The following is a 15,769-nucleotide window of genomic DNA, read 5'->3' on the forward strand; positions in this document are numbered from 1 at the left end:
CATTATATACTAAAGTGGATTTTAGATGGAGAGATTATGAAATGCAAATTTGCATTGATATTTCAGGATGGGCAGAAGCTATCTTGCCCTGTACATGGTAATGAAGATTACCCTTATTCCTAATTGCATGGAAAATCCGGACACAGGGAGATAGTGTCCACACAAAAGTATAGACATTCACATAAAAGAGGCTTCGCTGTGCCTCTTGGATATAGCAGAAAACATACGTCGCTCCATTGCCTGCTCCCCTTCTGTCCTCCTGTTACCATGGTAGGGGCTTGGAACATAATGTCAGTAATACTTCAGTTCTCTCACGTGTAAAATGGGGATGATGGTGCTTTTCTCGTAGGGTGTCCTATGAGTACAAAATAAAATATGCAAACACTTCCAATGGTGCCTAGCAATGGTAAGGACTATATGAGCATTTGTGAAATAGAAAATGTTAATGGTGTTACCCATGGTGTAGGTTCTCTTATAGGTATAGGCAAGGGCACCGAGGATGTGTGCCGTGTGACTGGTGATGATCGAGGTATGGACACAGTATTGCAGAAACACCACAGAACCAGGTCAAGGGCCTCATATGGCAGATTTGAACTTCATTTGGAAAGCCAGGAGAATGTGTAATGAAGAATTTTAAGCTGGAGCAAGACCATGCCAGATCTGTGATGGAAAGAGCCCTTCAGCAGTAGTGTTGTGGCTACATTTCAGGGGGCTGCACTGGAACCCACAGGAGAATAGAGGCCCTTACAGTTGATGTGTGTGCACCCAGCCAGAGGCACTGTGCCATGTCATTGACCCCTGAAGAGAGAAATCATCCTCAGATTCCAGGAAATTATTGCTTTTACTTTATTGACATACCTGTGGGTGGCTGTGGTAGCGCTGAGCCTTGGCAAAGAAATTGTCAAATCATATGTTTCTGAGACAGCAACCACTTTGATTTGGTTAAGAGAGTAGAAATTGCAAGGAAGTAGGGAAAATTGAGCCAGTCAAATATATTCAACTTGGATCTTATAACATTGTAAAGGCATGTATGCTTTATAATTAACAAAATATTTTTCCAAATTCTATTTTATGTTTTCTAGTGTCAGATATAGTTGCTTCTAATAAAATATTCTTTCAAAAAGGTTAGATGTGTGTGATTTAGATAAGAATAACTTGAAGAAAAAGCCAATTGTGTATTCATGTGCCCATGCATTTTAAAATATCTCAACTTGGCCCTGACTGGTTTGGCTCAGTAGATTGAGCTCCTGCAAACCAAACAGTCACTGGTTCTATGACCAGTCTCTGACTGGTTCCCAGTCAGAGCACGTGCCTGGGTTATAGGCCAAGTCCCCAGTTGGGGGCGTGTGAGAGGCAACCACACACTAATGTTTCTCTCCCTTTTTTTCTCCTTCCCCTCCCCTCAGTCTAAAAATAAATAAATAAAATCTTAAAAAATAAAATATCTCAACTTATATCTTAATCTTCAGTAATGTGTACCTTCTGTATACATTCTGTCCTGAGACCTTCAAAGCCCTTGGGATTGAATAAAATTGAGGAACTATTAACAGCAAAAGGACCCAGATGTCAGACTTTGGACCTTGAGTTTAGCTCAGAAAAGAATTCACAGCCAAGGAACTCAAATACAAGCCAAAGTTTATTTAGAAAGTCACAGGTAGAAGTGAGCTATGAAAGAAGTGAGCCAGCTGGGCTGCGTGGGCTCAGGAAACAAGTTACAGATGCAAAAGAAGGGCCCTTGGAGTTTAGGAGAAAGGAAGCAAAGGTGTGTGCCTTGAGGGAAGAAAGGGGGAGGAAAGATGGAGGCATGAGAGAGAGAGAGAGAATGAGAAAGAGAGAAAGCGCCTGAGGAAAGATGAGGGGGAAAGGCACAGCCTGCTCCAGAGAGAGAGAGCCAAGCTCTGGGTCCTTTGTCTTGAGGCCTTTTATCAGCTTTCCAAAGGTCGGGACCCTAGGGGAGGTCCCAGAGGAGGATCTCAGCGGAATATTTATCAGTTTTCCAGGTGTGCCCTTTCTGGGTCATGGTCATTGAAGCTGGTCCTGACTTCAGCCATGACATTGCCCCACCTGGCTTTGCTGCTTTTCTGGGCCTGGAGCTGAAACACAGCTGAGGCCTGGATGTTATCTCCAGTTTGACCAAAACTCTGTATCTGTGGTCCACAGACTGAGGCTTTGTTCTTTTTTTTTTTTTTTTAATTGTTATTCAATTACAGTTGTATGCCTTTTCTCCCCATCCCTCCACCCCACCCCAGCTGAACCCACCTCCCTCCCCCACCTCCACCCTCCCCCTTGGTTTTGTCCATGTGTCCTTTATAGTAGTTCCTGTAATCCCCTCTTCCCGCTGTCCTCCCCCCCCCCCCCCCCCCGCCGCCGGCTATTGTTAGATTGTTCTTAACTTCAATGTCTCTGGTTATATTTTGTTTGCTTTTTTCTTCCATTGATTATGTTCCAGTTAAAGGTGAGATCATATGGTATTTGTCCCTCACCGCCTGGCTTATTTCACTTAGCATAATGCTCTTTGTTCTTAAGATTATTTGAATCTGGTCAGAACCTCATTGTCCCAAAGGCTTAGTGCTTAAGGGAGCGGTTGTGCAAGGGCTTGTATGGGAGTCCTATGAGACTATTCTCCTGCCCCCTTGTTCCTCCTCTAAGGGTCTACCACATGGCTAGTGACATGCCAGGGAAGGAAAGGCCAGGGGAGGGTCCGAACCACATAGCCAGGCATCTGAAAGGTCGGGGTCTAAACAGCTTGACCAGAGATGCACTAGGGGAGGAAAGGTTCTGTGGGGGCTAGGGTCTACCTTAGAACTGTCTGTCACTAGGCACCCAGGGTTTTCCGCCCTGGTGACCTTCTGTATCTGGTCTGTTGGTCCTTCTCTGCTCATGTCTGTCTAACTGCCCACTCTATCAGGACCATCTAGTGGTACCCTGAGTAAGTGGTAGGCAAACCCCCTGGTGCGTTGGGGTCATCTTTGAGGATTTCCCAGCCAATTTAACCCAAGTATCTTCTACTTTCATGTGTGTCTGCTTTTTTAATATGTGTAATTCAGGGACAGTGGAAATGTTATTACTGACAAGTCAGGTGTGTTCAGTTTTTTAAATCTCTGACATTTGTGTTATGCTGACTATGTTTGGAACTTCTCCATACTTCTCTATCTGTTTGCTTTTTCTCTAGCTGACCTGAGGGTCCCCTAGGAATAGGGCTTGGTGGCTGGCCCCTGACCTCCATGGACCCTTTGACCCTGCTGTGGATGCTGGAGAGCACAGAGGAAAGGGCTCCTCGGAGTCCCCTGTGTGTATTAGACCTGAGTTGTGAATGTTGCTTCATGCATGGTGAGCTCTCTTACTAAGGGAAGTACAGAATGCAGCAAAAACAACCTCAGGATTCTCTCACACTTATCAAATGATAATAGTGCATTAACTTTGAAATTTTAATTCAAGTCAGGAAAAAATATGATTTAGTATAAAGTGTGTTTAATGTATACTTGGCTTCTAAGTAACTACATAATTAAAGAAGGTCAATGTATTTTTAGCTGAAATATGGGTGGTTTTTAATAGGCATATCTTTTTTATTATGGGGCAATTTAGGCAGCTGCCTCTTTAAAAAGTGATAAGGATAAATAACATTCTTAGTACAGTTAAATAAATCATGTTATTTTCTTTATAATGAAGCTTAAAGTTGTAAAGTTTGCAAGGGTCCCTACTACAGATTTTCAGTTTGAGCGAAAATGAACACCGGCTCGATCTCACTTACTGAACGCTGACTGAACTTTCCGAGAACCTGAGCTGCGGCACCCTGGCCCTGGCGGTGCCGGGTCTGACGGCGAGCATCTGATGAAGATACTAAGTACAAGCCTGCTAATTTTAAAAATTCAGATTCAATGCTTGTAGCTAGCTGTCAAAATCCTATGAAGGAAAAGAACCTATTTTCCAACCTTTGTTTAAAGTGGCATAAAATTAGCTCACGTCACCGATCGTTATTTAGTTACAAGCAGATGCATACATTTAAATGGAATTCTGCAGTGTTTCACTCTCTTCCCAAAGGTGATAATGTGTTTTCCTCTACTTGTGAAATTGTTGTAATTTCACAGTCTTGCTTAGATTTAATTGTGTTTATTAAGATTTGAGACAAATGATTCCAATTTTATTTTGCAGGATAGTGTTTTTTTCTTTGTCTTTTAATTTTACTTGATAGTTATTGGAAATACAGAATATGTCTGAAACAGTAAAAAATAGCGCTGTGTTGTTTTAAATTCAACAGTTTAACCCACAGAACGCAACACGGCAAATAAGCATTTCTTAGCAGCACATTAGTTCACTTGACGTGTAATTAAAACAGAGCCATGCATTTCTGTGTAATTACTAATAAAAATATTTCCAAAAAATACAGTGTGTTATATTCTATAGGCATTTGAATCATTCTTTTTTTATTCTCTATGTAGGCCAGAGATAATAGCATCAGATTATAAAAGCTCAGGCTATGAAAGTGATAGAATGCGCTAGGTTGGCGAGAGCAAACCACATCATGAATATTGAAGGACTGCCCTAAAGGTCCTTCATGGCATTATTATTCAAATATTGACTTGTCGGTGTAAAAACCAAAGGCATTGGGGTAGTGCTTGGAGCCACGGTAGAAAGAGAACAGACAGCAGCACAAACCCTGCGTGGCTGGGTGGAAGAGCAGGACTGCACGCATGTCTAAGGCTAGTGTGTTCCTGTGTGATGAAGAACAAGGGAAAAAAAGGAAAACCAAAGTTACCTATTTGATGTGTTTGATCTTGGTACTTCCTTTGTTCCTCTGTCAACCCTGTGAAGAGATTAAAGAGAAGCAACAAAGTGAAAGTAGAATAGGAATAAACAAGTCAAGCGGGACTCAGCCCGGAAGCCAGGGAATGTTAACTACGGTAAGGAAGGAATGGACGTTCAACCTGCCATGTATATCGGGCCCTGCGCTGAGCGCCCCGGGCGTGTTAGGGATGTTCTCAAGGAAGTTCATATTCCAGCCCTACCCCCCCCCCCCCCGCCCCCAGCCAGCACACCTGCGCACACACACACACCTTTGCTGGTGCTGTCTGTCGTGTTTGAGTGGAGACACGGGTGTGAGCCCTTGAGGAGACTCCGATGCCGTGCAGTCGCAGAGGAGACATGGCTCTTTGTTGGAAGTTACCCAAAGCTCTGTGGTTTCTTTTTGATCTTTGTTTTGTTGGTGGTGACTTTTATATTATTTTAACCTTGACAAGGTAAATGTGAACAAAAATTAAAATGTTCTCTAAGATAAACTTCATGGGTGATATTTTTTCTAGGCCAATCCTAGTTTCAGATGTTCCTGCCAGATGCCCCTCAGGGAGCTACTAGTCGGGGGGTACTTATTGTCGCCAAACCTAGTGTCTCATCTTTGCATTGGGAACATCAGCAGCATAGGCCATCGACATACGGTTATTGGAAACAATTTATACAGATCTCATTAATGTATTTATTTTTATGTGTTTTTCTAGGTCTTATTTATAAAGTAGGTATGTTCCTAAAAAACACACTCCACCTTGACCACTCAGAGGAACAAAACATATAAGATAAACATTGTACATATTCCTGATGCCTTAAATTTAATGGCAATTAAAAAAAAAGTTTTTTCTTATTAAAGTAAGCACAGAGATCTGGTGGACTATAAAATGTAAAATGTACACGAATTTTTACAATAAAGCTGACACTTCAATTTTGAGCTCACAGCATGCCAGGCCAGGTTACGCCTCCACTCCCCTGGAGGTTTTCTCACACTTGTTTTTAAGCTCCTTTGGGGAACACACACATCCAGAAGCTTCACACCAGATCCATCAAAGGGCATATTGGAAGAAAAGCAGGCAGGGGAATGTCTGGGGCCACACTACCAACCCTGCCCATCACTCCATCCACTGTCTGCTCCTACCACAATACTCCCACTCCTTGACAGGACCACTAAGCAGATTCTCCTTTTCGAAAATGAGCCTGAAAGGGACCGAAAGGACACGTGATCTCCATAGTAGGTGTGTGATGTTGCAGAGGCAGCTTCTCCCGCCGTCGAATGGAAAATGAGGAATTCCTCCCCGTAATTACCAAAACAAGGACGATGACACTTGGAGCACTGTAGGGGTTGTTCATACTTACTCATTTTTTTTAATTCAATTTGAATGTTTATTTAAAAAACACGTGAAAAATCTAGGTATCTTATTTTGTTGCTATGTTAGGTTTTAGTATCTGTTTTTATCTCATTTCACTCATTTTATTCCAAGAAACATATGTTGGGTGCCTATTATGTCACACCTACTTTTCTTTATAAGCTACTGCAAGGGCTTGGGCTCTAAGTGAGACGGGGAGGTGACTCAGGGTTCTGACTGCAGGAGAAACGTGATGTGCATTATGTCTGAGCAAGATCACCGTGGCTGTCGTGCTGAAAATGGACTGAGAGGGAGCATGGGTGGAAATGTGGGGACCAGTCAGGAAGCTGTCGTTGTGATCCATGCGAGAGACTGTGTGACGGCTGACAGTGGAGGCAGTGGGAGGTGGTCAAACTCTGGTTACATTTGAGGTTTGTTGACACGTCGGGTGTGGGGATGCGCATGAGAGACAGAGCAATGGAGCAGCTGAGAGGTGGAGGCAAGAACACCAAGGATTAATACAAGGATTCTGTCCTGAGCAACTGGAAGGATGGATTTCCATTAAATGGGATGTAAAACTACTGTGTAAAAAGCTCTTGAAGAGCAGTTTTTCAGTTTTTCCGTTCTTGACATGTTAGGTCAGGCAGTAGACCAGATGTGCCTGGAGTTCAGGAAGAGGCTCTGGATTGGATGTACTGGCATGTGCTTATATCTGTGCCACGAGACAGAGATGGCCAAGCAAATGTAGACATATCCTCCTAAACAGTGTTAGAGATGAGGAAGAATAAGCACAAGGAAACTTAATGAAGACCTGAGAGTTACATATATATAAAACGGAATATTACTTGGCCATTAGAAAGAATGAAATCTTTCCACTTCTGACAACATGGATGGATCTAGAGGGTTTTATGCTAAGTGAAATAAGTCAGAGAAAGACAAGTAGCATGATTTCACTTATATCTAAAAAAAATAAATGAACAAACAAACTCATAGATACAGAGAATATTTTGATGGTTGACAGATGGGAGGGTGGTTGGGGGATGGGTGAAAAAGGGATAGCAATTAAGAAGTACAAATTGCCAATTATAAAAACAGTCATGGGGATGTAAAGTACAGCATAGGGATGTACTTAATAATATTGTAATAACTATGCATGGTGTCAGATGGGTACGAGGCTTACCTGGGTAGTTATTTTGTAAATTATATAAATACCTAATCACTATACTGTACACCTGAAAATAATACAATATTGAAAGTCAACTATGATAAAAAATTATTAAAAAAGCAAAACCAAGAATGTATTGCCTAAAAGGAAAGTGAAGAAAGTACTTTAAAGAAGAAGTGGTGATCAGCTGTGTCCTAAAATCGAGCCAGAGGGAGCGCCTTGGACTTTACAGTCGGCAGACCGCTCCTGACCTTGACAAGACCCGGGTCAGCGGGGTCGAGGGGAGAGAGCTTGACTGGCGTGGCCACAGTGAGAAAGGCGGGAGAGAGTTTGGAAACTGCCCCGTGCATGGCTTTTTCAAACTCTCCCTTAGAGGGGAGGATGAAACGGGGTGCACCTGTAGGGGTGAGTGAGTCTCGAGAAGGCTGTTTTGTTTTTGTTTAGGGTGGGAGAATAAACAGTATACTTGTGGCCTGAGCTTCCTGTGTGTCTCTGGGGATTAGATACCTACTTACCAATAGAGACCTGCGGGAACAGGAGTTCTGATTGGAAGTCAGGGCTGTGAACAGGTCATTTTGGACCATGGGGACTCTGGGACGTGTCAGCGCTGCCCTGGGTGACGTGAGAATCCCAGCATCATAGAAGGAGAGAGGCAGAGGTGCCAGAGGATGGACAGGGCAACGGAAGAGGAAGGATCCAAATCAAACATTGCCTGTTTGTACTTTGCATAGAGGTTAGTCGACTGCAGTCTCCACGGGGTCAGTGAAGAATCTTCCACATGCCATAGACATTTAAACTTCAACAAGAAAAAATTTAATAGAATTTCTCCCTTCATGTCCAGCACATCTCTGTGCAAGAGGTCATTTTGAATGGGTTTAAAGGCGGGAAGGGGAAGCCATTTTCATACCCTGGGCACTTAGGAACTCAGCATGCCGAGGAGCCAGAACAGTGGTTTATGTTAGGTAGCATATCTGTCTGCTAGGAACCCTGCCATCCAGTACTGTAAGTGTCCTGATGAATCAAGTAATCGAGCTAACAAGCACCTACAGCATGAGGTTTAAATTGTCAATGCTGAAACAGGTTTCAGTCTGCGTGCACTGTAGCTGTGGAGGTGAACGCTGGACGGGGAGCCTCACCAGCCAGGACCCATGGTGCCGGTGACTTTGGGCACCACAGATTCAGGGACTGGCCCTTGTCCTTCCAAGAGACGGACTTTATTTCACTCATCAACACTTCATCCGTACATTCAGAGTGGGCTCTGCAGAGACCATTTCTGTCAGTCACGGAATTGGGAGACAGACCACGCAACTAATCACAGAGCTTATGAGATTTGGGGAGTCTTCAGGCCCCACTAGCATCGACCTCAAGAAGAGCCATGTATTCCCTGTATCTTCAAATGGTAGACCACGTTCTTTAGGGTGTAACAGCCACATGGCCAACTACAAATATTCCTCAAGGTAGCCTCTCTTTACAGCTTTCTTTTTGGAAAACGGTCACATCTGTGTAAAGAACAAAGTGACACATTGTTGTTAGTTGTCACTTTGGGAAACACAATCTCCAAATTACTCTGTTTTCCCATTTCATACATCGGTATAACATTGTTACTGCATACTTTATGAACTGGAAAAATAGTAAAGTATCTTAAGAAAAATATTACATAACAGCCATAGATAATGATTTATTTTATGAATTATTTATTGTAGCTTTTGTATTATATTTTGGATGGGTGTTTTATTTTTTTCTCCTTGGTTCAATATTTTAAGACGTACATTAAGAGTTAAGGGTGTAACAAGAGCTAAAAGTAAGGTATTGCTCTTAATTTACATGAAACTGTTCATAGTACCTGTATTGTAAGCCACATTGCTTAGTTGCTTAGTACATTAAAATAAATGTTACTAATATGTGTTAGAATTCCCCAATATCTAAAGTTGAAATTGTAACTGTCACAGAAATAGGAACGAAAATAACACTCCCACCATGTTTTAAAAATTGACTTTATTTTCCTTTTCAGAATTTAAAATTTTCAACTCTTCACTTTGGCCAGATTATTAGAAAGAGATAGTTCTGTGGATTATTTTTATGCTAGAATAACCTTTTGTGATTAATCCATCTAAGTCTTCTCTGAAGTCAGTTCATTAGTACTACCAAGTAAAAGGAGAAAATGTGGGCTCTCAGTTTTCAGAGTTGAAAAGAATGCCTTTGGAGTAGCATTTGTCTCCTATGTTGAGAGGAATGTTGGATTTTCCAATTAAACGAGTTCCATACTAGAAATGAGCAGTAAGTTATGAAAATTATTTTTGAATAGCCAATTTGCACGTTGCTAATTGTATTCATTTCTTTTGGACGTTTGAACATGGAACTTGTGCTGGTTTGATTGGTTACCCCTGCACTTGTGACATTAACACTATGGCCAATGAGGTTCCCTAATGAGTGGGGCTTGGAATGCCTTTCCTGAATAAATGTTTGGATCACGAGTAGGCTTGTTTTATTTAATGAATGGACAACATGTGGAGATTGACTAGCAGTGCTCAAGTTTGCACACACTGCACTGCACTGGGTTGACAGCCACTCCCCGAGCTGCCCACGGCGCTCACATTTGGGCTTTTCCACATCAGTAGTAAGAGGCGTTCCGGGTTCCTTGATGGTAGTGCTGTCGGCTGGCCAAAAGGGCAGTGTCTGTGGTTGCCCTCACTGTTTATACAGCAGTGTTTGTCCAATTAATGGAATATTTTATGATGTTTTGCCCTTATTTTATAAAAAATGACTTGGAAATTGGCAAACATTTTTATATTAATGACAAGTGAAATGAAATTGAGATGAAGATGGCAATCATTAAGTTAAAGGTGCTGATGTTTAACCTCATCCAAATTGGTATTCCTTGGACTTAATCTCATCAAATTGTCAGTCACAGAGGAAAAGAACAGAACTTGAAGGCATGTATAAATATGGGTTATCTGTGTGGACAAGATAAACACAAATTCTGTGTAAATGTACACACTTTAGCGCTTCATTATGATTGGGTCTCAAAGGAAAGATATGGTTATGGGTTTCATAACATTTATTGTTCCATTTCTGTATATTGAACTTTTATTTTTTTGGAAAACTTTTAAAAGAGATCCTGAAGTCCTTTTAGGCTTATTGGAAAGAGGGAGGAGAGGAGATGGCCATTTCATTCCTTCAAGAGAGATAACCAAAATTGGTTCTCTATTTCAGGAATCAACAAATAAACCATTCATTATATCCTGGCCATGGTACTTTTAGACATAATGCTGCATTAAGAGTTGTAGGTACAGTCACATTCGAGTTTTGATTTTTCAGAGACTATTTTGTGTAAAACCAAACGCAAACCTCAGGCAGCTAGAGACAGTCTCCAGGCCACATGTGTGTCCTACAAGTAATTAGTGTTGTTGGATTTGTTTGCAGCTGATTGCCGTGTTTGACGAGCAGGAACCACTCCACAAGATTGAGAGCCCCAGTGGAAACCCGGCGGGTCGGCAGAGCCCAGACGCTTTTGAGACAGAAGTGGCTGCCCAACTGGCTGCGTTTAAGCCGATTGGTGGGGAAATCGAAGTAACCCCTTCTGCGCTGAAATTAGGTATGTGTATTTGTTGTGGAATGTTTTCCACCTGGTTGATATACATCGCCTCGTTATGAGTTGCTTCTATTTTGTGACTTACCTTGTTAGTATCTTTCTTTTAAAAAAATACCTTGTTTCTTTCTCTACGTTATTATAGTAGTAGTAGCAGTATTTTGCATAGCTCTTTGCAGCTGTTGAAGCTCAGACAAGTGGATGCAATTTTTCCCTTGAATTGCAGGTGAATCTGAATCTGCATTGTGTGCCCTTGATATATCATAGGGGAGGGATAAGAATGTAAGTGATGAGGTTCATCTGGAGCCTATGAGGATCACTTAAAAAAAAAAAGTCCCTGAAAATGTCATTTGGAATAAGCGAAGCATGATCAAGGAATCTAGACTAGAAATAAAGGTCACTTTCTGTTTTAACCACCTTCTTTTTCTCCCAAACTATTATACACATCTCAGAGTTTGGGGAAAACATTTTGAAGTTAGTTTCTTAATTCTGTCCAACTGGTTTATTCAAACAAGAGCAACTCACCCAGTAATTTTGCTCAGAATTCTTTTTCTGTTATGTTTGTTTTGAAGGTGTGGGTAGAAGGAATAAATAAACATTCTTCTCAAGTTTCAGTGAATTTACAACTATAAGAGGAAAAAATGTCAGTTTTTGGTGATCCTCTTACAGATAAATGTAGGTCAGGTTAACAGTATGAAGTTTTTGAGGACTTCAATATTTTGGTACTGAAAACAATTTTTATCCTGTTGAATGTATGCATACATCTCAAGACAGTTCTAAGCACCTGTTATCAGTTAATTCCCAAATAGAACAGAGGCTTTTTCCACTTTGCTTTTTAAAGCAAAGCATATGCTCAAAATTGTAAAAAGTGTACATACTACTAGTTTTTCACATTTGAAACAAAATGTATACTGTCAAGTTTATTTTACATACCACAATGCTGAATATCCATATTTTGCACTGGTTTTCTGAACAGCATCTGTAGTGCCCTTTTTAAGATAACCAAATGGAAATTAATGATCTGTAGTCTTCATGATTTTCCTCTATCTTTTGGAAAGCAAGCTAGTGAAGCAGTCTCCTGGAACACCGACACTGGGGGGCTTTGTGGCAGCTTCTCTTCATGAGCAGTGAGGTCTGTGGCTTCAACAGCCTCACAGCCCTGCCATTCATTTGCATAATGGATGCCTTTTTTATCCATTATGCAAATGGCATGGGAGGAAAATTAGGCAATAAGGGAAGACGAAAGGAGAAAATTGCTCTTGCTTGTTTTAATATTCTATTTATAAGCAAGCACTGCGGTCCTCAAATGGCTGAACCTCAGACTGCCCCGTGTCTGGGAATTCATTTTTACCTTTCTCTTATGAGCAGTCTCAGAGAAACGAAGTTTGTTTTTCTTCAGCTTATTCATAGTTTCTTTCGTGAACCATCTCAGCAACATAACATATGCAGGAAGCAAAGTAAGCTGAGGTTTCTGTTCTTTGCAAGCAGACTTTCTACTTCTTCAATATTGATTTTTGGTAAGATGGAGATCGAAAATAATATTTAATAGAGGGAACTATATAACAGGCTCTGAGCTCCAGGCCGTGCATGGAGCATTCCTGCACTCGGAACAACTGTTAAGCCTCGTAATACTGAGTCGGGTTCATGATACGTTGAGGAGGTGAGATCAGCACAGAGCAGTTAAGTAACTTATCCAAAACCACAAAACTGTTAGGTGGCAAGGCCAGAATTGGAACCCTTGCTGGCTCCTGTGACAGGAACAATTTTTCTGTGTCCCTCTCATATTCTATTTGAAAATAAAAATAAGATAAAATAGTAAAATATAAAATAATATTTGATATTATTTTCCTGGGATTCACTTTGTGAATATGTATCAAAACCCTGCAAATGGTGAACTCTTTGGCTTCAAGTTCCATTTCCCCCAGGATTGTAGATGAAAGGATGAGATCGATGACTTTTCACCAGTAGGTGATCAGTGTTGCCTTCCAGTTACTCAGTCTGAAATCATGGGCAGCATCTCCACTTCCTCCTTTCTCTTCCCACCATCTCCACTTTCTTCAGCCCTCGTGTCCATGACCGTTGCAGCAAGGCAGAGCCTCATCATTAATCAGACTCTTGCATAGGCCTTGAATGACCTCTCTCTGTACTGTACTGCTTTCTCCAATCCCTGCGTCTGCCAGAGCTGCCCTCCTAAATCACAAATCCATTACATAACTCTGCTGCTTAACAACCTCCTGCAATGGCTTCTTATTGCTTGGGGAACCGTGTCCAAACTCATGAGCAAGCTGATGCAGATGGTTCTTCAGAACGTGTTGGAGGAATTTGGTCAGGGATGAATGATGACAAAATCATCCCTTATCTACACTCACGGTTCCATCAGATTGAGTACTTTTCACGTCTGGAACTTGAAAAGCAAAGAAAAGAACACATTTATGCAGTTTCTCAGTGAAATTAAGGAAGGAAGCAACACAACCAGTTTTGATTTCTCCCCATTTTGTTTGTGTTCTTTTTGTTGCCTTCAGAGCATGGTGCAGTGACAGGCTGGACAAGTGTCCTGTCAGTGTGGATGGATGTGCATGGCAGCAGACCCTGTTCATGGCCCCTCCCAGAGCTGCGCTGTTCCGCCCACCCTGACATCCTGTTTTTACATGGAAAGTGGGAGGGGTGGTTAGAGGAGGAACAGCATTTGTGTCCCAGGGATTTGTCATCACACTGTGCACATAAAATGCCAAACACGGAGCCCTTAATCCCTGCTCCCCACGCGACTCCCGGAGGCCATTGGAACTGGTCCTACTTCTCATGGGGCTCATTTGCCCAGGCTGGTGCAGCAGAAACAAGGGCTTACTCTCACTGTTTTTTCTTTCTTGAGACCTCGTCAGAAAATAAAAATATTATGGGGAATGTAATATTTGTCAGCCCTCAGGCTTGTCTCACTTAAGGAGACACAATTAAACAAATGTTAGGAATCAAGACATTTTTCCGATTGGATCGTATTAGTCACTACATTTTTTTTACTGATATCTGGGATTAAACTCAAAGTTCAGTATAATTTTTATATCTTTTTCTAACACAAAATTATCATCAATAATATTCTGTTAAAAACAACAACCTTCTCTACTGTCCCCTCCTGTTGTTTTTTTAATCTTCCAAGATGAAATATTTATGCACAGAATATGCAGAAAGTTCGTATTCACAGTCCCTTCATGATCTGACTACTTCCTCTCTGCCCACCTTTATTCCTGGCCACACGTTTACAGTCACCTTAGTCTGCAGCCGCCAGGAGCTATTTACTGTTCCCCCAATTTGCCTCTCGTTCTCAAATGGCCATGCCTTTGCAGGTATTCCCCTTAGCGGGCTCACCCCTTTGCCTCTTGTCTACTTGCTAAACTTGTGAACCATTAATCTCAAGCTCAAATATAACCTCATTTTTGATGCCTTGTCCAAATCTTCAAGATAGTACAGTACATACAAAATATAAACATATATATATATATATGAATTCTTTAGTCAACAATGAAGTATTATAAAATGCATTGAAGAAATCTACTGACCCAAAAGGGTTTATAGTTTTATACCCTATGGGTTATATATTTTTAATTTGTAAGAGTTTTAAATCAAGTGAGCAACCACATAATTCCAACTTCATTCATCTAAATTATTTTCTACCATTTTCTAATGGATTTTCTAATGTAATGCTAAGTGACCAAGTCCTGACTCAGCCCTAACTAGCAAATCATACTAACACTTCAAGATTCTGTTTCTAATACTAGTTGATGCTTTTTACTCGGTAGCCTAGAGATTGCTCAATAGCCTACTTAAAAGAAGAGACACGGTGGAACAAACACTTTGCTAAGAATCAAATTCACAGAGTCCATTTGCACTTTAAAATTACCTGACTCAGGAATTGTCCAAGTCTTCTTTGTAGAACCATATGGTACCTGTTAACATGTTTTGGGATTTCAACATATGTTTGCTTCTAGTTACTTAGCAAATAACATTTATGGAGCACTTAAATTCGAAGCTATTCTGATTCGTTCATGCTCACTTGCTGTCCAGGCAGGGTCAGTTGTGCTTGCTGGGAGAAAGGGATGGGAAGGCTGCTGAGTAGGAATTCCTACAGCAGAGACCCACCTCCACCTAAAGAATCGTTAGCACCCCTTAGAACGACCTTTATGAAATGCTTGTCTAGAAAGAGCCAGTTCCAAAGATTCTCATAAGCAGCAATTGTCTAGACGACAGTTGGCATTACTTTACAAAGGAGCAAGTAAAAACTCAGGGAGACTGTGTGCTCTGACCTCAGACAACTGACTGGTTAAAGGACTAGAATTGGAACCTACATGTCTTGACTTCCAGTACAGTGCTCTTTCAACTACAGGACATTTTTGAATTAATTATAGATTTAAATTATCCACGTTTTTTAATATGATATGCGATAAAGTAGCACCTCATCTGTTTTGGAATTGAGATACAGTGTAAATTAATAAAGAGATACTATGAATAGCTGTAAATCAAAAGCTAATAAGGGGAATAAAGACTAGAAAATTAAGATGGAGAACATTTTTTAAAAATCCTTCTCTTAAGTTTCTGAAATCAATTTGCTCCTGTCTCTTTATTTTACATGTTTGTGCACACACATGAATGGATGTGTGTGTGTGTGTGTGTTTAGGGGGAAATTGCACCAAAAGCATTATGTTAATGGGACTCCTAGGTGATGGTTTTTCTGCCGTGTGGATTCTGTTGTCACTTTTCGACATTTCAAATGTCTGCACATAGGGCCTTCTATAACTCAGGCAGATGCGTGAGAACAATTCATTTTGAAGTTTGGAAGAATAAGTTCTGTAGCTTTTCCCCCAGTGGTTCCTGTGCTGCCCTTATAACCTTGTGCTC

At 41.1% G+C, this 15,769-nt stretch overlaps 1 protein-coding gene across 2 annotated transcripts in view; it reads left to right on the forward strand.

Moving 5' to 3' along the window:
• Nucleotides 1-15,769, forward strand: part of PARD3B (par-3 family cell polarity regulator beta) — a 959,988-nt gene that overhangs the window by 362,846 nt on the left and 581,373 nt on the right. For both annotated transcript variants that reach the window (XM_024564159.3, XM_053918986.1), the window contains exon 3: nucleotides 10,717-10,888. In XM_024564159.3, the coding sequence (XP_024419927.2) occupies nucleotides 10,717-10,888 (172 nt within the window). The remainder of the gene's footprint in view (nucleotides 1-10,716; nucleotides 10,889-15,769) is intronic.

This window comes from Desmodus rotundus, chromosome 2 (assembly GCF_022682495.2).
Source record: "Desmodus rotundus isolate HL8 chromosome 2, HLdesRot8A.1, whole genome shotgun sequence".
NCBI classification, from domain to species: Eukaryota; Metazoa; Chordata; class Mammalia; order Chiroptera; family Phyllostomidae; genus Desmodus; species Desmodus rotundus.